Raw genomic sequence first — 22,651 nt, 5'->3', positions numbered from 1 at the left:
TCTTATTTCTTCTTCCGCTCTGCTAGAAAATGTAGAGGATATATATTGAACTCCTAGGTTAGCGGCCTCACTGCTTTGAGTTAGTGTGTCCCCTTTTCTCCTGGACTCCACTATAATCCCCTTTAATAGCAATAGCAATAGAATTTTAAAGAATGTATGTCCTCCCCTAGAAAGAGCAAGCTGATAGTTTGTCCTGTGCCAAATTGTTCAACCCTGAAAACATACATACAAGTCACATTATATGGACTCTAGAGGTCATATTTAGGAATATATAATATATATCTATATGATATATATATATATATATATATATGTGTGTGTGTGTGTGTGTGTGTGTGTGTGTGTGTGTGTGTGTGTGTGTGCATGTGTGTGTGTGTGTGTTTGTGTATAAATAAGAATATGCATGCAATATTAATTGTAAAAGGATGCCATGAATTTGAAGGAGAGTGAGGAGGGCTATGTGGGAGAATTTAGAGGGAAGAAAGTAAAGGGAGAAATGTTGCAATTAAAATACAATCTCAAGAAAAAAAACCATCCAATGATTGTTCAACCTTGGCTTGTGCTGCAATTGTTAAAGGACATTCAGTAAGCACCCCCAGCCTGGCATGTTTGTAGATCTTCCAAGTGAATGTAGGTGACTTTGAGATTAGAGATTAACAGGTGAACCAGACACCATTGGTATGATGGCTAAATATTTTTTTGGGGGGAAACTGGCAAGAGAGGCCTTTACCAAAAGGAAGAATACCTACTCCTGATTTTAAGTATTTCATAGAACTAGCTTTGTTCATGGGATACTGTGTGCATGTTTTCTTTCAAGCAAAGGCTGCTCAAAACATATGATCAAACTTTCTCATGTACCTGCCATCACCATGAGAACCATATGCTCAGGCTCAGTTGCAAGAGGTAGAGAAGAAGTATATGGAGCATGGCCATGCCAGCCAAGGTGCCTGGCCTTGAGCAGAGCCCTGGGACAATGAATGTGTAAGAGAACCAACTGAGTTAGAATCCCAGATGAATGCTACACAAGGCTTGCTTCCCTGAATTTTGTTGTGGTTTATTAGGTATCTGTAGTTAACTGATACACATGAGTCGTTTGCTAATGGGCAGACTCTGAAGTTTTGATGTAGTAGGTGCTCAAAGTGTGCAGCACTGAGAAGATGGTTCAGTGGGTAAAAGCACTTGCCATGGAAGTGTGAGAACCTCAATCTGGATACCCAGAACTCACATAAAGCCCGATGTAGTGATACACATATACAATCTCAGTGTGCTGATGCTACGTGGGAGGTGGAGACAAGAGAATATCTGGAAGCTCTTGGGCCAGGTATCCTGGCACTTGCAGTGGTGAACAACAAAAGACCACCTCTCAACCAAGGTAAAGGTGATGGTTGACACCTGAAGTTCTCCTATGACCTTTACATGTGTGCCCTCACATGTGACCACACACACACACACACACACACACACACACACACACACACACAGAGAGAGAGAGAGAGAGAGAGAGAGAGAGAGAGAGAGAGAGAGAGAGACAGAGACACAGAGAGACGGAGACAGACAGAAAGACAGACAGACAGAGAGAGACAGAGATAGAGACAGAGATAGAGAGACAGAGATATTTTAAAAATGCACACTTAACAAATGTCCCATTGATTCTAAAGCCAGTATTCTGAACTGGCTTTAGAACACACTGCCTTAAATACTTTAACCACAACCCTTTTACCAGTTCAGTGTATAATTATAAAAAAATCTCTTGATATTTCTGTGCCTCAACTTTCTCATCTTCAAAGAGGGAATAACATGCATGTCTCGTGTTATGGTTGTGAGGATTAAATAAACAAAAATAAACCTAGCTGATGGCAGTTACTTTAATTTTTGCATCTCCATTTGCCCCCTTATCATTTCCCCTCACTCACAGGAAGACACAAGTGTGAATATCTTAGGAAAACATGAATCTCAGGGTCACAGCTTTATTGTATAGATTTTTTTAACACAGCCATATTACAAACATTGTCAAGGAACATTTACAAGAATAAATAAGATGGACTTGCAGGTGTAAAAAGATTACACGTCACTTTAATGTACAGTCAAAAAATATATCTGATATTCATTGACCTGACATTATTTACCTTCTGTTTTTTGAAGCTAGAACTGGAAAGAAAAAGAAAAAAAAAAACAAGAAAAACATTGACAGCACAGTGCTGGCTTTAATTTTTTTGAAGTTGATTTATTTTGTTTTTTCTTCTCATACGTGCTTTATCTATCAAACACCCAAACTATACAAGTGCAGGCCATTGGGATTTGTGGAGGCTTCAAATAGTGTGGAGACTTTGGTCTCATGTGATATCATATGCCACATGGCTATGAAAATGTCAGCCTCCCTAGTGTAGACTGGGGACTTCATAATCACCCCTTGTGAGCTGTACTGGTATCCAGTAGCCAAGGCAACCATAGAAGCCATGAGCGTGCCTTTGGTTGGCTAATAGGATACAGAGTGAAAAGAGAAGGAAGAAAGTGATTTTGAGCCTGATTTTAAATATGAGTTAACCTGTGCTATCCCAAGATCTGGTTAGCGATAAAATATATGCACTTGGAATGATTATGGTAGAGTGTCAACAGAATTACTGTGCTTTTGAAAGCTTTCCCACAGGCCTTGAATAGGGAGTGAGGGCTGAATGAACTTTTGGAGTTAGTGTGCATGAAGTGAAATCTTGCTATGACTCCTGCCTGGATCTTTTTTGGTTCTGGCTGTCACTGAGAGCCTTGATGGCCAGTGAGTCTGTGTGATGGCTGTCCTTGTCAGAGATGACAGTAAGCATCAAGTGTATATATGGCCAAGGAGTTGCTCCCTGTGACTGGCAATAACCATCCTGGATGAGGCTAAGATATGCAGCTCCACCTGCCTTTTAATTGGTATTAGGAGAAGACTTGGTTGGCAAAGAAGGGAGCTTGCTCCTCACAAACCAAGCATGACATGCTTAGCTTGCAGTTTGTAGGGACCATGTCAAACACAACTCTCTGCAAGGGTTCACCCACAGAAGGTGAAAGCGACCTGAAGTCTGCCACAGCATTGCTGCTTCTTCACTTCAAGCTAGTAGATTGAGAAATCTGGCTTCTGCTGGGAAACTTGAAATGGGTGGCTGTCCTCTCTGGCAGCCATCAAATTCTTTCTTACAGGTACTGTTTCCTCACTCATCTTTGTACCCCTCATAGAGTAACCGGGGTAGCAAACCCTGCTTGACTCCATCCACTCCAAGCATCTGCAGTCTTACGAAGATTATGGACACTGGTATCCTGTCTGTCCTTTCAGGAGACTGACATTTTTCTAGACTAACACGAATTTGCTCACAAAGTGCCTAGAAATCATTCTGACTGAAGCACCATGACCTACATTAGGTACCCTGAATGCCCTGATCTCATACAATTACTTTGCTGACTAATATTCCAAGGCCCCTAGGCTCCGTTCTCTGAACGTTCCAACAGAACCAGAGTCTGCATTTTACCACCTAGAGAGGCTCTCAGGTCCAGAAGGAAGCCTTCCAAAGTCCTTTCTAGTAGACTGTCTTCCACCACAATCCTCGCCTATCCTCTCTAGCACCTGCAGTGGACCATCATTAGGCTCTTAGGTGGATCCACAATAGGTAAAGTGGTGCCAGGTTGGGGGGGCTATCAATGTGGATACTGACTCCACCTGTTGGACATCTAATATTCATGGATGGATTTTAGGGGTGAATGTGACCCTTTGATAGCCTTTCCACCCCTTGTGGAAGCTGACAGGAGATATGCAAAGGATGGTCTTGGTCTCCACCATATAGTTATATAGCCACTGTCACACAGGGTCTATCTTTCTTAACCATGGCTCCAACAAACTGAAAGAGCCTATTCTCATACACAGATATGACAGAAATATTTGTGCTGTTTTCTGAGGATCAGCTCCATGACCCAGAAATAAGTGTCAGAGAAAACTCAAGTTACAACTATTCTCTCTCTTCCCTACTGTCCACCAACACACACACACACACTCTATCTCTTTCTCTCTCTCTCATTCAGAAAGGCTAAGATTTCAAAGGTGACCCCATGTTAGGTAGCGGGAAGGCTCAGAATTTTATAATTTTTGATATTTTGATATGTATCTAGGGACAACCTCACACAGGGAACCCATACAAACAAGGTCAAATTTCAGTTGGTTTATGTTTGAATTTACTGTCCCCATTTTTCTCCTATATTTGGCTATGAGTTGGAGCTGGTTAGAGGCTAAGGAGGGCCTCACATTGACTGGTCAATTGGAAAGGCAAGTCGGGGCTTTGAGATGACATTGCTATCTCTGTTTTATCTTTTGGCTTGTCTATTAGTTTGTGTTGGTGACTCATTCTTAGGGGATCTTGGCTCTGTATAATCTGTTGACCTTATATCTTAGGATCAGCCTTCTGTTCATGTTTAGCCTGGTATCTAGCCGTATCTTCTGCAGTATGGAACTTGTTTTAGCTTGGTGCGGATGCCCTGTTTGGTTAGCAGGTATGGCCCTCTACAGACTAATGGAGGGTAGCTTTCTTTATCTATGCCCATGTCATTTAAGTTATCACTCAGCTCAACATCTCATAAGCATCCTTCTTCTGAGTAGACATTGAGTTTCAATTTGCCTTCCTGATTTCCTGTCCTAGCTTTCGAGATTAACCCCTTTTAACCTGGCCAAGGACTTTTGCATGCATTCCTTTTTCCATGTATTGTTAAGCCTGATTTTTATGGTCCCAAAATGGTAAAGTTGGAGTTCAAACCAAATAGCAAGCTCCTATCCTACTTACCATTAATAGTGATCTGTACTTCCTAGTGGTACCTGTCTGGAGTGTTGAATGCTACAGGGACCCAAGGATTACACAGAGCTAAGTAAAGTGTGTTTAAGATTCCATATGTTCATATGATATGTGTCCTAAGATTTGCCAAAATCAGAAGCCATAGGAATCTACTAAGATAATAGGCACTGCTCAGCATTCAAGGATGTTCTGAGTAAGGCTGAATCTGGCTTTTCTTTTGTCTTTAGGGTTTTGTGGGCTCAACTGTCACCATGCCACGCAGATGAGTCCTCATTATTCTAGTCTGTCAGGGGGTACCTTTCAGAACCCTCTGTAAGAAGAGACCTTAGCTGAATCTCAGGAGCAGTGCAGTCAGTACACCTACACAGCAACGAATGTGCCCAGGGGAGTAAAAATTGGTGTGAATTCGAATTTAGAATTGACCCTGGGAGGAAGGAGCGTGGCCAGGTACTATGTCTTGGACAGAGATATCATTCCCTATGGTTCATTAGAGAGATACATGAGACAGAGTTAAAAAATATTTATGTAGTCAGATTTAAACTACTAAAAATAAATTAGGAAATGGAATTCAAATGTATCATGAATGTAAAACATGAGGCTCTAAAGGAATTTGAAGCTGACCATTGTATACACTGGGCTTTACCAATATCTACTAAGTCATTAGTTTCACTATTATCTCTGCTGATAAGAGTAATCATGTGGGAAAATCTAAGATACCATGGTGGAAGAATATTGTCTCTGTGTTCAGAAAACCACATCGAGTTTGCTTATATGGGCAGGTGAGTTCTCCCTCTAGATTTGTTTCCTCACCAGTACAGTGGTGATGACCATAGTTACAGACACTTCAGGAATGTTTGAAGCGTGCGCTCATGTTTTAGAGTCCAAGGTAGAGTCTATCCATGTGCCATAGAATAGGTGCCATCTGGCTGGTCATTGATTGTTCAGGCCTCAGTAAGGGTCAACACCTGATGCAAGTGGCCTCTTCCATTCCTATGAAAGGGGGTCTGCTGTGGCTGTCTAGAGGTTGACAGGCTCCTATCTCATCCACGTTAATCATATCAGTAGGGGTAAAAGAACATAACGTTGAGATGCAGCTGTGATCCAACCTGAATCCATGCAGGTCATAAACACACCCAAATGGGGACAGCTCACAGTATCTCATTTATACTTCACACCTTCTCCATTTAGATTCCAATAGAGAACATTAGGAAGATCTTAGCTAAGTGAGAATTGGGCACCTTTTTTTTTTTCTTTTTGCTCAGGTAAAGATGAGCCCATCCTATAAATAGAGTTGGGTGAGGAGACTCTGGAAAGTTGGATTTTCTTGGGAGATTTGCTGGGGAAAACACCTTACCAATTCCTTAGTACCATTTTCCATTTCATCTAAGCCCTTCTGCATGTCTTCTACATGGATCTGAAGAATGCCATTTCTATCCATGTGCCTCAGTTTCTTTTTGTGTGCACTGCCCTAAGACCACTTTTTTGAGGGTGGTTGGATTGTGAGAAAATAAGGGATGGGTCAACCCTTGGTGAGTTCCCTCAGCAGGTCTTGAATTTTCTCACATTTCTTTGCCCTGAAGTTACTTTTCAAATCCCCATCCTTTGAAATGATAGAGACTACTGTCATCTTTACCTGTCATTTCTTTCACCCCTTCCTCAGCAGAATGAATCCTAGGATTTCTACTAAATAGTCCCTTTCCCATCCTCTCCCTGTAGGAACTGGCCAAGACCTGAGGACATAGCATGCAACATGCTGATTGGCTATGCTACAGACTCATGTAGTTTGTAGGGAAGTCCATTTGGGATAGGAGACAAGAGCCATAGGAAGCCACAAGGACCAGTTGGGGCTGGGGCCTGGGGCCTGGGGATATACTCCAATCTACCTGGTAAGAGGCCCATCAAAGGAGAAGAATAAATCATGGGATTCCTTTGCTTGCTTTTGCTTTGAGATGTTTTCTTTTGAACCTCCAAAGTGACAGCCTTCCTTGATCAAGTCTGGTGTTCTTGGACTTCTAGACAGCTCCTGGGCTCATGCCAATGGAAGCTGGCTTCCTGCTTTCCTTTCATGTCCTGTCCTCATAGGCTTAGAGGCCAGGGTTGTTGACCCTGCTCCACAGTAGAGTGGAGACCCAGGGTTTTACACAAGAGCTGATGATCCACTCCATATTTGTTTCAGCAACAAAATAATGAACACGCGCGCACGCGCGCACACGCGCGCGCGCACACACACACACACACACACACACACACACACACACACACACACACGTAACGTATTAAAAGCACACACTGAGGGAGATGTTTTCACAGTGTCTGATGAAAGGAAAAGAGGCTTACTACTGGTCCAGAAGGAGCCTTCTCCAATACTAAGCTGAGTGCACCACTTTGAGCTTTGCCAGCTTCTTGTTGCCTGCAGGGCAATGACCATGCCCTTTCTATTTCCTTCCTGGCTCTGGCTACCTTCCTGCTATTATCCCTGTCCTGCTCCATTCTAGCTGGGCTGACCTCCACCATCTGTCCCTCCTGATACCTTCTTACTTCTCTTTACCATTGTGCACGTTAAGCCCCTTGGCTCGAATTTCCTTTTTCTTTTCTATCTGCTGAGACCCAGCTGGAATGGATGTTGCCTAGGAAGCTGGAGGCAGAGTGAGTTACTCTCATGTCTAGGCTCACTGAATGCTTGTATGCCCCACTATTACAACGTGGCTCAGCTTCCCTAGTATACAGTGGGCCTGAAGGGCGAGACATGTACCTTATTGGATTCTGTGTCCCTCATACTTTGTGGCTAGATCAGTCTGCAAGATAGACCTTCCTAGACCCCTGGCTATTAAGGCTGTCAAATATTGTGGCTCAGTCTGGGCTAGAGAGATTCCCAGGCTCGCTCCCTTGTAGCCCGAGGGAACATGAGAATTGTTTTTTAGCAATGAAGAAATTAGATAAGACTAGATTTCCTGGGGACCTGGGAATGAGTTAATAAGATATTTCTGAAAGTTTGGGCTACCAAGGAGAACTAGTATCGGAAAGAAGGAATTAAATTTTCTACCCATGGAGTTCTCTCTCTGCTCAGAAGTTTCTAGCCTTATTTTTCTTCCATAAAATAATTGCGTGGCTGAGAAAGCATGAAGAAAATGACAGGGAGGTTTCATTGCCATTACCTGCCTTTTTGAATCCAGAATTCCATCACTGAAGAAGGTGCTCAGATTTCTTCAATTACAAAATGGAGATGATGCAAACCCTTCCTAGGGGTGCTGTGGACTACAGGAGATGTCATATGGGAGGTGATAAGCACGGCACTTTGCTTGCAGGAAGTGCTTCCCAAATGTCTCCCTTTTCTTGATTTATTCACACCTTGGGCAAGACTCAGAGCCCTGAGCCTATACTAATGTATTATAAACCAACTTGGGGCCACAGTAGCCATTTTTAAAATGGCAGCTGGATTTCTTTAGGAAAGAGTTCAGATTTGGAGACACAAATTATAAAGCAGTTGCTGTATTTTCCTCCCAACCAGGGACCAATCCCAAGGATACCACCTCACTTGTTCAATGGCTTTGTCATCAATGGGACTTTTCAAGGGTATAGCCAGGAAATAAAATAAGCTCAAGAAATTTATCTTACAGCCACACATTCAAACTGCCAACCTACCCTTTTCTTTTTTGACATAAGAGAATATGGGATTTTATATTCTCATAAGAGTTTCTTTTCATAGGTACTTGGGAGACAATCAAAGCTTTTCTTGTTTGTCTTTCCTATAGAAAGTGCCACCTAGGAAGCACAGGGTTATACTATACAAGCTAGCCAGAGTCTTGCCCAGGACAGTGGCCCTTTCTACAAAGAAAAAAGGTACTGCAACATTTCCTATGACTCCTCCTCCCATACAGACTATGGAAAAGCAAAGGAAACCTTTGCCAAAGTGTGATGTGGAGAAAGCTGGTTGGCCAGGAGAATAAAGAGGGTCAAGTCCTGGCTGGAGATGGTCATCATGAGTTGAGCCCAGTACAGGTTAGGTGTGAGATGAAGAGACTCCTGCTGTGGTCTAGGAGGCTATCCAGAAGTCACACTGATCCAGACTGGCAGGTGTCTCATGCCAGAGGCCTCTATAGGAGATTGTAGAAACCAATAACCCCCAAACTACAATCTTTTGCAAGAAAGCATGGAGAAGAACTTCTACCCTAAGTACTGATAAGGACAGCAAGAGAAAGTCTGGCTAGCTCCCCACACCCCAGCACCTGCACAGTCAGCTTGCCATGAGGTTAACAAACTTAGAAAGAACAAAAGCAAGAGGTCTGGGGATTGGAAGTCTAGGGCCTTGCTTGGGGGTAAACTTCTGTGGGCCAGATGTTGTCAGGTGTAGAGGGGAAGCTTGGGCCCCATCAGAACAGCATCTCCATCCCATAGCTACAGAAGACCCTCCAGAAGCTGCAGAGCCTACTGCAGAGATTGAGGCCACCAGCCTTCTTCTTGGAGTTGGGCAGGTGTGCCACCTCCGAGCTCCTGAGACCAGTCTTTGTCAGTCACAGAAAAAGAGGTCAGCTATGACAGCTTCAGGACTCTGGCAGGTCCCCCATCCAATTGGGCTAAAAGGAGCTTAAATATTCCAGTGCCACCTCATATACAAATTTATACTGTTCCTGAGAGGATGAGGAGAGAGATGGAGACAAGGGAGGGATAGAAAATAAGAGAATGCATTAGATTAGATTTTGGAGAAAACGCTATCTGCACACATACTAAAAATCAAATAGAAATGATCTGTATCCCATGTCTGGACACTCTTCCACATCCTGACTGACGCTTCTCCTCACGCTTCCCAGAATGCCCAACTGAGATCATTATCCCCTTTCAGTTCCTACATTGCACACCATGGCTTTTCAAACTATAACCTACATGCAGAACCTGCAGGGGCATGTGTTGAAAATGAGAATTCTGACTCCGTCAATTTGGCACGAGGTTCAAGATTCTGCCTTCCCCACAAACTCGTAGGTGATGTTGGGGCCTCCAGTCTATGGGCCACACTCCACGTAGGATCTCATCGTACTTGGAGCAGTTTTAAAGACTCATAGTCAAGAGTCTTGTATGGGTTGTCTTTACCATTGTACTGGGTCTTATTAACATCTGGCTCTGCCTTCCCACTAGCTCCTTTCTCCAAAGCATCCTAGCTTAATGCTTTACATTGTAAAATACTAGCGTAAGTGAATTAGAATAGGCTTGGGTTGAATTGAAAACATAATTCACAACCTCCTATTCCAAAATCCTTCCTTGAAGTCTGAATTAGAGACATTTTATGGAGCAGGCAGAATGTAAAACAAAGTAGGTGGACTGGGATTACTATTTAGACAATGGTTCTTGGAAGCTCACCAGTGTCTCCACCATGTTGGACTTGTTGTTGCGTAGTGTTTTCACAATGTGGAACACGTCAATGATGTTCTGTTGCTGGATCATCTCACACACACTGCAGATAGCACAGAAGGTTCCACTGCGGCCTCCTCCATTTCTAAACACAGAGTGAACATGTGAGCCAAATTCCCAGGACCCCTACTCAGACACATGTTGATCCTAATGCTTCATTGTGGGAGCATGGAGTAATTGTCCTAGCAGATGTATGGTCAGGCAACCATGAAAACTTTAGCTGAGCCATGGGATTTGGGATAAATCCTACTGGGGCTCTGAATCTTCTTTGACCTTGGTAAAGACATGCCTTGGTCTGTGTTCTGAGTTCCCCATTTATCTAATAGAGATTTTAGACTATATGACCTTTGGGGGTTTAGTTAGATTAATGTTTCTTTAGCTCTGTGAGCATTTTATAATCACTCCAGGCACACTCTTCTACATTCTCAGGGTCAGATGGTATTGTGTCTTTGTATATGGGATACCTACATCTATCCCTGAAAGGATACTCAGGGTCTACCAGACATCCAATGCAAACAATGGAAGTTACTAAGTGGTTTTATTACCATATTCTAACAAAGACAACAATAATTTATGAGTCTTGGGTTAACTAGCCCTGGCTTTGTGCTGTGGTCCAGGGGCATGGGCTCAGTTTCTGAAATACCAGGTCAATTCCATGCCCACCCCCTTGTAAATTTTATTTAATTAGGGTGCTACTGGTCTTGGGTGTAGGGACTGAGTGTTCTCAGATGGCCATTCCTCAGTTGTTCTTTCTTTCTGAAGCTCCATAAATTATCCTTGTGGAAACAAGCCTCTTCAGGAACCTACCTGATTCTAAACTCCTGGGCGAGCTGCCAAAGGCAGCTAATGATTTCATGTAATGGTCTGTGTCTAAGGAACATCTGGGCAGAAACCAAGGCACTTAGTCAATCTCCCAGATGTTTCACCTACAGGAAGCCTAACAACCAGATGTCTCAAGTACACAAAATTATCTTCCCTTAACCAGTGGGTGCCTGCATTTCAGTGACTGTCATGATGCATGGGGACCCCAAGGATGTCCAGGTCCCTATTGGTAGGATGACACACCTGTGCTGGTTACCTAGGGTAGGTAAGGCATGGGTGAAAGCAAACAAAAAATCCCAACCAACCAACCAAACTACTCCTGTCCCCATAGGCTAGGAAATAAAAACATTAGAGTATAGGAAGCCTTCTCAGCAAAGGGGGGGGGGAGGGTTGGTCTCTTTTAAATTAAGAAGATAGGGACTAAGAGGATGAAGTTAGAGTATGCATCATCTCAGGGACACATGGAGCCCTGAGGAATGGACTTTGCCCTATGTAATCTAATGTGTGGCATCTAAGGTGTGGGAAGGGACTGGGGGAAGCCAGGGTTGGAAAGCAGCCGCTTGTTTCTGTGGTGTAGTTAGAGACAGCTTGGCATGTCTGACACTGTCTATCACTCTGAGAAGGCACAGACACAGGATCTTCCTGGAGTCCATCCATATCTGTACCCTTAGAGAGAAATTTCTACAGGTGGGGGATTTTCAGCTCTGAGTGTGCATGCCTGTGTTTAACCTGCTCTAAGCTCTGACCTTCCTGACATGTATGGACCAGCTATCTGAAAGAAAGTGAACAATTAGTGGCTTTGGAAAAGACAATTCAATTCTGAGGCCATTGAAAGATAATTAATGCCTCCATTCACACCAGAAGTAATTATTCTGACAAAAGAGAAAAGTATGGTTCAGACTTTCTGTAATACAGTATTTTGTTTTAAAGAGGATGGACTTTTAGTCCTTTCCCTTCAAAACAATGCTCTAAAAGGTTGATAGTTGTAGATCTAACATCCATGTAAATCTCTTATGGCTACAGATTCTGTATAGTTCTGAACTCTTCATAGAACTTTTCTCTACAGTACACTCTGGACATTTGCTCTCAATGAATTATACTTACATTTGTGTATTTTCTGCTATAATATTTTAAAATCTCTCTATTGGCAGATACAGTATTATCTTCTAAATGCTTCATGCTTGAGCACTACAGGATCTAAACATGATATACTTCAACATATCCAAATGCTACCCAATTTTTTTTGTGTGTGTGCTGCAGTCTTGCCTCTGCTTAGCAGAATGTCACTGGGGCCCATTGTACTGAGCTGTGCCCATCCTAAGTCAGGAAGCAAAGGTCATCTCAGTAGCTTGTCTTAAGCTTACTGCACCTCTAGGAGGACATAGATTCCAGTGCCCTGAAAATCCATCTACTGGAGTAGTGTCTTTCCCCCACCCCCATGCTCTCTGTGTCCTTGTTCCTACTAAGCACAAGGTAAGAGATATACCAGGAGGCTGACACAGCAAGCAAGTCCAAGTTGTCCTCATATTGTCTAAGATGTCCTCACCCCTAACGCTCCTCACCCTCCCTCTCGTAGATACAGTGTGGGACTGCAGACAGCACATCAGCCCACAGTCTTGTGAATTCAAACTGACTTCCTCTTGCTCTGTTCCCTTACCCATCTCTGCTTTCAGTTTGCTTACTGCAAAACGATAGTGTCTGCCTCGCAGATGGGATGAAGTGATTGATTTTAAATGCCTGGCTTAAATTAAGCTAATATAATACCACCCCTTTTCTTCTCCTTCAGGAACTAACATAAGGGGCTCTGGTCAGTGGGACCCACTTTATCCCAAGCTTTCTTATACCTAGCAGGATGATGCACACACCTCCCTTTTGAGAGCAGAACTCACTTCTGTGTTGGGAGCGCTGGGAAGTGGTCTGCCTATTGTATTCTGCTTTAGCAATAGGTCATTTAGCAATAGTTTAGAAAAAAAAACTGACACCTGAGTTCATTAAAGGATTCTAATTATTACCAATGGATTATAAAGGATGCTGATATGATGCCTAGGACTGGCATATGCAACCAGAAACAATGTCAAATATTCTGTCACCCATCACCACACTGCTCTGGAGGTGCCTCTGTGGTACTTACAGGCAGTGGACCACGGTGCGCCCCTCTCTCCCGTCATACTGCTCTTGCCACTTCTCCAGCCTTCGGACCACTTTGAGCAGAGAGCGTTTGGAAGGGGGTGTGTCCCGGTATGCAGGCCAGCCAATGTACTGGAGGTGCTGGACAATACGATAACCATCCTGTGGCTGGGAATAAAGCACTGTTTAGGGCTATTCAAACTCAATTCAGATGTTCCTTTCTTTAGGAACACTTTTCTTTGTTCTAAGTAGAATTCTTCCTCTCTGAAGGTTTTTAGTTGGAGCACATCTCATTTCTATTTGATAGTAAATGCTGAGTTCTATTTGATAGTAAATGCTATCTCCCTGGGTTCTCAGTAAGAAGCAATAGTGAGCCACTGTTTCGTGGACTTTTATTGTGCCCCCTCTTGCATTCAACCAGTAACTATGCATTTGAAAGCAATTAATTGTTGTCCATGTCAATGTTTGTAGGACCTGGTCTAAAGCTCATAAAGTCCAACTGAAGGGTACCAGTGCAGTGTTGCCAGAGTGGGGAAGAGCTAATGTCTGGGAAGTTTTGTCTGCGTGGCTGCTAGAGTGTCAGGAAACAGGCAGCTGGCAGGCTGGCTGTCGCTCTGGGCATCTGTCAGTGCTAGAGCCATTGCTGGGTCTGGAGCTGGAATCAGCAAAGACATCACTTCCCCAAGGAAGAGCTTATCAGGAGAGAGGAACAGACTCTTGGCTGGCTCAGTGGGATCTTCTCCCAGCAGCCTCAATCTGTTCTGCAAAGAAGGGGAACAGTGTGCCATGGTGGCCCTGTGCTGAGCCATGGCGGCTCTGTACTCACCCGAGCCATGTTACAGATACGGAAGATTCTGTGGATGATGTCCTCATCAATGTCGGCAGAGACAAACTCCACCTGGATGGGCCCATAACACCCGGAGGTCTTCTCAGGCCAGTACTGCATACAGAGCTGCAGAAAAGAAAAGAGGTCACAGGAGTCCAAAGAAGGGGACACATAAGTGCTATTTGTCACGGAGGCTTTCTTGTGAGAAGGCACATGGCCACAAAGGTCCAGTCTTAGGAAGCAAACTGCAAGTAGCTTTCCTGTTGAAGTACAGTTCCAACTTCTTTGGTTCTGAAATGTTAAAGTTTTGAATAAAGGGGAAAGCTTAAATATATTTTCTATGATGACTTCAAATCATTTCTCTGTTGGATCTCAGTCTTCCCATCTGTGAAATGGGAGAACATCTACTTGTAAGTGCTGTTGTCAGGGTTTAGGAGCTCCAAGTGAAGGGCAGGCACAGTCCAGTTTTCATTTTATCACAATTATGGCAACTGTTTCTCATTCCAGAAAAGTCCACAGTGACTGTTCACAGCCATATTCAGACTAATTGTTTTAAAATATACATATTTTGGCATCTGACAATTTTATCTCCAAATCCAGGAATGCTTACGAGTTTTGTTACCCAGACCTCTGCTCTCTTGTGTTAATTGAGGATAAGTGCATCTCCCTCACATCATAAGAAAGAACATTTTACTTGGTACCAACAGAACTTGCCGACTATCTTCCCAGAATTTCTGGAATTAGGAACTACATACATAGCTGATAGCTGTAGCCATGGTCACCCCTCCATCTAAGACAGTGTCTCTCAGCTGGAGGCCATTTGTCCCTATCTCCCAATGTCCGAAACCAGTTTTGATCATCACAGCTATAAGCATGGGCTAAGATGCACCTGGACATACCATAATATACACAATAGTTCTTGAGACTACTGTCAATCCAATGCAGGACTGCAGAGACTGAGGAGCCCTGGTCTCAGACCCTAGTTGGTCTTTTGTTTATGTGTGTCATCAAGGAAGGTGGCTGTGGTATTTTGCTTGGTCTATTAATTTCTTGAGTGACTTTAGTGTGATTATCTGTGGACAGGCAACACATGGTCCTTCAAATTTCTGATGTCTCAGTAGCATTGAGATGGACCCTGCCTAGAAACATTGTGGGACACACAGGAAGGTGACAATTAGGGCCACAGGATTTCTGGGATGCCTGGACAGAGGCCATGTGATAGAAAGGTCACCCAGGAGTTGCTAAAACAACATAGTGAATACTTGAAAAGACCTATAAAGCTTCTAGCAGCAGTTCTTCACTGAGCGCCTCACAGGGTGAGGTTAGACATGACCTACACCAGCTTGTAGATAATTGACAGAGGTGACCCATGAAAGTGTGGTGGCCTCTTCTGAGGCAGGGTTTTCCTGGGAGAGAAGAACTGCTCTCTCTTTTGTTGACAGGAGGGAACTGTTAATCACCTGGGGGAATCACATGACATGAGGCTTTTTATTCTCTGCTCCCTGAAGAACTGGAATGATAAAGGAAGAACAGGAGATGGATGGCGTGTACAAAAGGGAAGCATCACATCCTTGCCTTCTTAACAGTGGAGGCCTTAATTTCTCACATAGGGATAGCATCATTTAACTTGAGCCATGGTTGGCAGACTATGGCCTAATAGCCATATGAATGGTTTTGTAAATAAAGTTTTATTGACACTTACTTGTTAACCTGTTCATGTATTATCTATGACTACTGCCACACAGTGCTGCAGGTGCAGAACTGAGTAGTTTAAACAGAAACCTACAATACTTTCTTTCTGTTCATACCAATCTTTGCCATCTTTTCCTCTGTTAGGGTTATTTTGGGGATAAAGGAGATAATTCATGAAAATAAATCACTTAGAACTGTACCAGCCATGAAATGAATACTATTGGATAGCTCAGGTAATTATTGCATTTATAAGTCAATTGTATAGTTATTGCCATTGTATGATTGCTATAATACACATACTCCTTTGCTTATGACAGGGTTGCATCCCTATAAATGCATCATTGGTTGATGACATCATAAAGTAGAAAATGAATTTGGAATTGGGGATGTAGGTCAGTGGTAGAGCACTTGCCTTGCATGCATGAGGCCCTATGTTTAATCCCCAGAACTGCAAAAAAATATTTGGTGCTTAGAACCTTCAGACTATTATAGTTTTGCAATGAAAGACTACATACTATAAAGGACTAGTAGTTTATCTGCAGGGTGCTGGGTGTCTGGGATCTCCAGCTTGCTGCCACTGCCTAACCTTCACCAGAGAGTATTGCATATCATTGGGACAAGATAGACACACAAATCAAAATTAATGTAGCTTCTTTCGGATCTGTACCATTCACACAACATTGTACAGTCAAGATTCTCAAGCTGAATGTCCTGTTATAAGTCCGGAGTCATTCTGCACTTAGATATGAGGAATGATTTTTCTAATCGCTCCTCTCTACTAGCAAAGATGTGCAAGGTGAATTTCATAAGGCGTTGGTCCTCTGCTTGCCCAGCCTCTCCACCAGGGGTTAATCAGGCATATTGAGAAAGGAGATGTGAACATGGGGGAGGGGGGGCTGGTCACAGGGGCCTCCGTAGCCGGACAATCTGCTGCTGCTGAGCTGTGCAGTAATGACAAATCCACAATTTGAACTTCATTTCTCTTTGCCACTGGCGCTTCTGCCTTGCAACCTTCACGGTAATGAGGGACTGGTACCGATAAGTCCGTGGTTGGCCAGAGAAACTAGAATTAATCAGAACTTCCCATTTAAAAAAAATAATTGCCTTTATTGCCTGCATTGAATTTAGCCTTGCCGGAGTTCGACTGTGATCCCGACATGAGGTGCACGGATTTGAGGCACTGGGGAGAGTCTATTACCCCCAATATTTTCAGCCTGAGGAGAATGTGGAATGATTTGTCTCTTTTAATAAGATTTCCAGACCAATTTCTCAAGCTAATAGGTTCTAGTATGCCTCAAACAAGAGTCCTATATTTTAGGACACTTCTCTGCATTTGATTTTCCAGGTCACTCTCCCATAATGCCCAGAGGGCTGGAGAAGGTTGCAGGGTCCTTCTAATCCTCAATCGGTGCCATCCTTTCACTTGGGTTCCCTAATTTGTGAGAGCACGTTAGCAGCAGTGGGTGACATTGGCTGGCAGATGTGTGGGCAGATGTGGGTTTGACTGCCAGAGAGCATCAAGGTCTTCTCACAGTCCAGCATGCTACAATAATCTAGAATCAGGAAATAGGAGACAGAAATGTAGGGAAGCCATGTACTCTGTTCCTGGTGACCATTCTGGGCTTGTACATGATTTTCATAAGCAAAAAAATGTCTTCTCTGGTTCATCCTATGACCACATTTGTGTCCAAATGCATGGTTCCATTGGAGTGGAAGCTTCCATTTTGCCTTGAGTATGAAGCATAGAAAAAGTAGGGAATTAAATGCATTGGGGTCCCCAGTTGAAGTATCTTCTATTTCTTTCTTTTACTTTGTACTATTAGTATGCACGTACATGTTCAGTGTGTGTGTGTACGTGTCACCTGCTTGTGGAGTTCAGAGGACAACTTTCAGGGGTTGTACTCCTCCACTGGGTGCACTGTGGATTCTGGAGTTTGAATTTAGATTGTCATGCAGTGTTGCCAGCCAGTTAACCACTGAGCTAGCTCACCTGGTCCCATTTCCATGGATTTGTTTTTGTCCTTTCCATTATTTCCTTTGCTTCCATTCTTCTTTTGTCCTACATTTTAAAATATATATTTAATTCTACTGTTTTCCCGTCTCATGCTATTTTTTAAGTGGCATTACAAAGGGAGAAGAATACTACATGCCCTCTTGTGTAACTCCTGGTTTCTAACTTTTGTACATGTGTGGTTATGTGGGTGTGAGAGGTCAGGAAACTAGCAAGGGTCCAGAAGAGGGAGAGGGAGAGGAGAGAGGGAGAGGAAGAGGGAGAGAGAGAGGGGGAGGGGAGAGGGAGGGGAGAAGAGAGAGGGAGAGGGAGAGGGGAGAGGGAGAGGGAGAGAAGAGGAGAGGGAGAGGGAGAGGGAGAGGGAGAAGGGAGAGAGAGGGGAAAGAGAGAGGGAGAGGGAGAGGGAGAGGGGAGAGGGAGAGGGAGAGGGATAGGGGAGAGGCTTTAAGGAAGTGGAGTAAGGAGGGGAGCAGAGCACTCACGACAAAGGAGAATCCTTGGGCAGAAGGTACAAATGGAGGAAGGGGAAAGGGAGGCTTGGAATGGAGAGATGGGAGAGGGGACATCAAGGAAAACTAAGTTTGTGTGAGAATGCTAGAAGGAAACCTGTTACTTTGTATGTTGATTTAACAACAAAAATAACAAGGGAAGTAACCAGTTTCCTTGCAGTATTTTCAGACATAACTTGTTAATCCTCCACCTTCTCCACTCTCCTCCCCATCTCTCTGCTCCCTCTTGTGTCTTTCCATCCCCAACAGTCCCCTTTCTGCCTTCATGTTACACAGATTCTATCGCCCTTAGCAGTCTGATTCAGAGCCCTTCCCCCTGTGGCCGCCTTCTTAGGTTCATTACCTTAATCTACATTTACATTCACATATATAAAAATAAAAGCTAGGATTGCATTTTAATACTTTTTCTTTTGGTAACTCTTCCAGTTTATTATAAAAGGGGATATGTACATCTTACTGTCTCTTTGCCTAGGGATGTCTTCAGTGAGAAGTCCTTCGGCAGCATAACTTAAGATGGATAAAGGGAAAGGTTTTTATTTTTCTTTCAGTTTTAGTTTTTTTGAAAAATTATCTTTGGGATTAATACTGAAAGGTTTATCTTTATTGCAAAACTTCCCGAAGAGTCAGCTTGGGGTAGCTGTGGAGGCAGGCATCATTGTGGACAGGGAAAGTGACCACTTTGTATGTGGGGTTTTCTTGAGAGAGACTTAGAAAATCAAAGAGGATTTTCTCTTTGTAGGGAAATAAATCTATTGGGGCTCCCACTTGAAGTACCTTCCATTTATTTAATTTTTCTTTACTATTATTAGTATGTGTGCATATATTGAGTGGGTGTGTGTGTGTGTGCACACATGCACAGACAAGTCACTTGTCTGTGGTATTCAGAGGACAACAGTGAGAGAGACTTGTGGGTTTTTTTGAGAGGGAACTGGAAAATCAAGAGGAAGGATGGGGGTATAGTAGAGACAGTGAGAGGGAGAGGGTGATGTTATGTGCCATGTGAGTCCTCTCTCCACCCTCCTAATTCTTCCATTTCTCATAGCCTGCACAATGCTCAGGGTTCCTGAATTCCTTGTAGAAACCCAAGAGGAACTGATTTTTGCTTCTAAATGACTTGGGGATGGAACAGATGTATTGGCAGAGGAACCAGACCAAGACAGATATGTGCCAGCACTGCTTAGAACTTTAATGGGGTTCTAACAGTTTAAGATCCTAAAAGTATATTGTGATATTTTGCTTACGGTCTAACAAATAAAGCTTGCTTGAAGATCAGAGTTCAAAGATAGCCACACCAGTTAGCCCTAGAGGCCAGGAAGTGGTGATACACATCTTTAATCCCAGCACTTGGAAGACAGAGGCAGACAGATCTCTATTAATTCAAGACCACCAGAGCTACACGAAATTGATCTAGTCTAGAAGAGAAACAGAGCTCACACAAAGGTGATCTCAGCACTTGGGATCACACCCCTTTAGTCCCAGCACTAGAGAGGAATATGAGATGGGAGAAGACAGGAGCTCAGTGCAGTCTGAGGTTTGGTGGAGACAGATGCAGTCTGAGGACAGGATCACCTTTTTGGTTTAAGCATTGGTAGAGGTGAGAACTCTCTAGTGACTGGTCGCTTTGTTTCTCTGATCTTCAGCTTTAACCTCAGTATCTGTCTCTGGGTTTTTATTGTTAAAACCAACTAGAATTCATGCTACAGTATATAGGCTCCAAGAATCCTACTTGGTTCTTTGAAACTGAAATCATGTAGATGGAATTGATCTTGAGACCACACTTACACTCAATATGACCTGGATATTTTCTAGTTTAGATGAAAATCTTGAGATTATCTACCTTAAGAAAGGTCTGTGAAGATGGGTTTAGCTAATAAGGAGCTTGCCATAGAAGTATGAACATCCAACTTTGAATCCCTACTAGCCATAGAAAAGCTCCTTGGTGACATAATCTTTGTACCAGCGAAGTGGATACAGGAGGGTTCCAAAAGCTTGATAAATAGCCAATCTTGCTAAATGGTGAGCCTTGGGTTTACTGAGAGCCCCATCTCAAATCAAAGAAAAATAAACAAACCCAAGGTGGTGGAGAATGATGGAGAAAGGAGACCAGCATTGACCTCTGACCTCCCCATTCACACGTACACATGTACACAAACCTATATGCTCCCAAATGTATTGATTAAAAGTTTGTAGTTTGGACCAGCTGATCTTCCTGCCTCCTCTTCTAGTGTCCCTGCCACTCTTCCTTCCCCAGTGGTCTAGAGATGGTAGAGCTTCCGGAAGGTTAGGGCCTCACTATTGGAGATGGACATAGGTAGGGCCCATGATTGTCTCTAGGAGAGAAGTCAGTCTCATGGTCATTGCTGATTTAGAAATGCTTCTGCTGTCTGTTGTCAAAATGAGTTAAACCAAGCAAAAGTCAATCAGCCTTTGTAGACCATGCTGGAACAGCTGCTGTACATTATTCCACCTGAACACCATGGCTGTTCAGGCCATGAAAAGGTGTCCTTTGGGAAGGGGACACAAGTTCAGGCATGAAATGGGACAAATGCAGAGGCAGCCTTCCTCATTAAACATCTTTTTCCTGGTGATGGAATCTGAAAGCTTGTTAGTCTGGTCGCTGGGATAATAAACAGGCCCTGGTGAGTTGAATGAAAGAAAGCAGATGGGCCTATTTTTGGGAAAAAATTAAAGTATGTTTTGGTACAGCTTAAGTTATGCCTTTTGTTAATTAAAAATCCTTTGATAAGTAGGAAAGGGCAGGTAATATCACAGCCTCATAAATGAATGACTCTAGATAGCAGGGTCTTGTGATCCTCTGGGGTTGGGGTGGGGGAAGGCTCAACCCTGGGCCACCTAACAGGGAAGTGAATTATGCATAATTTAAGAATAGAAATATAATGGAGTCACCTGAGTTGGTGTTAGAATTCTGGGCAGTGATTATAACATTCCTCTAAATGGATTCTATAAAGCTATGTAATTGGTTTTGGCACTGTGGTCAGTTAAGGAAGAGAAACTATGGGAGTAAGGATGGAAGGTACAAGAACATCGAAAGAAACATCCCAGGATTGTGATCAAAGGGCATTCACATACCTCATCTTCCCGTGGTCCTATGAGTGAGAATGCGATTGCTGCATGGTGGATGGAAATTTACTCTTATGGCAGACAAAGGCTAACTTTCTCCTGGGAAGGAAAGAGGGTTTACAGAATTTCCTACAGGAGCATGGAATGTGTGAGGCAAACAGGTCTTTGGAGTCTTCTTCTTCTTCTTCTTCTTCTTCTTCTTCTTCTTCTTCTTCTTCTTCTTCTTCTTCTTCCTCCTCCTCCTCCTCCTCCTCCTCCTCCTCCTCCTCCTCCTATTCCTCCTCCTCCTCTTATGTAGGCTGGTGAGTTGGCTCAACAGATAAAGGTACTTTCCAACAAGTCTGATGATTTGAGTTTGGCCCTGGGGTGGAAGGTGAGCTGACTTCCACAAGTTGTACTTTGATTTTCACATGTGAGCCATGGCACATGTGTTCTGACACAGACAGAGAGACAGAAAGACTGACACAGGCCCACAAGAAAAATACTACCTGTAATAAAAACTTTAAAATAGGTGTATCTTGTGTGTATTGTCCGCACTGCTGTGTGGGTGTGTTTCAGTGGTTGTATACATGTTCATGTAAGAGTGCATGTGTAGAGGTCAGACGACAAGCTCTAGTGTTGGTCCCCACCTTCCACCTTAGCTGGCAAAGGGTCTTTTGTTTTCCACCATGTATGCCAGACTAACCAGCCCACAAGCTTCTGGGGATTCTCCTGTCTCTGCTTCCTATCTTGGGGTAAGAATGTTGGGATTGTATTACTGTGTCTGGCATTACATAGATTCTGGGGATCTGAATTCTGGTCTTCATGCTTGCAAAGCAAGAACTTCAACCAGCAAGTTACTTTCCAGACCCAGAGTCTTAAAGAGTTTATAAAAACTCTAGGGCTGAAGGCAGAGGTTTGAGAATCTTGATCAACAGTTCTCATGGATCACAGTTCTCTGATCAGTCAGTATGTATTTGGAAAATAATACTGTGGTGCAGATGGCTGCTTCAAAGAAGCGTAGGATTAAGAGCAAAGGTAGACCAATTTCCACAGCAGCACAAGGAAATAAAGGCTCCCGACTGCATCCTGTCTGTAGCTTGACCACCCTCCAACAGGAGTGCGCCAGTCAAACCACAGGACATGCTGTTAGTTTTCTTAGGAGGAACTGAGAGATACTTAGGACCTAAGCAGTCTTGTCCACCTTGCTGGCCTGGCCCACATGCTGAGCTGTCTTGGCAGGAGCATGTTAACAGACAAATGTTCATACTACTTCAAAGAACCACGCTCCAGGTGCTGAAGGCGGCTTTTCTGATGCTCATGCTAAATCTCTGTTTATTTTTGCAACGCTCCCAGCTGCTGTGGTGATGATATTTATATCAATAAGTGCTCT

The 22,651-nt window shown here is 43.4% G+C and overlaps 1 protein-coding gene across 1 annotated transcript in view; it reads right to left on the bottom strand.

Annotated features, from left to right (window-relative positions):
- Positions 1 to 8,953: 8,953 nt before the first annotated feature.
- The window catches only part of Ptprt (protein tyrosine phosphatase receptor type T), a 783,865-nt gene continuing 770,167 nt past the window's right edge, over positions 8,954 to 22,651 (bottom strand). The window contains exons 26-29 of the mRNA XM_035446780.1: positions 13,987 to 14,112; positions 13,165 to 13,328; positions 10,161 to 10,296; positions 8,954 to 9,436 (exon numbers count right to left, since the gene is read on the bottom strand). Of these exons, the coding sequence (XP_035302671.1) occupies positions 9,383 to 9,436; positions 10,161 to 10,296; positions 13,165 to 13,328; positions 13,987 to 14,112 (480 nt within the window). The 3' untranslated portion in view covers positions 8,954 to 9,382. The remainder of the gene's footprint in view (positions 9,437 to 10,160; positions 10,297 to 13,164; positions 13,329 to 13,986; positions 14,113 to 22,651) is intronic.

The sequence above is a fragment of the Cricetulus griseus genome, chromosome 6, assembly GCF_003668045.3.
Source record: "Cricetulus griseus strain 17A/GY chromosome 6, alternate assembly CriGri-PICRH-1.0, whole genome shotgun sequence".
In the NCBI taxonomy this organism is placed as follows: Eukaryota; Metazoa; Chordata; class Mammalia; order Rodentia; family Cricetidae; genus Cricetulus; species Cricetulus griseus.
The sequence above is the reverse complement of the archived record's forward strand: the minus strand, read 5'-3'. Positions and strand labels throughout refer to the sequence as shown.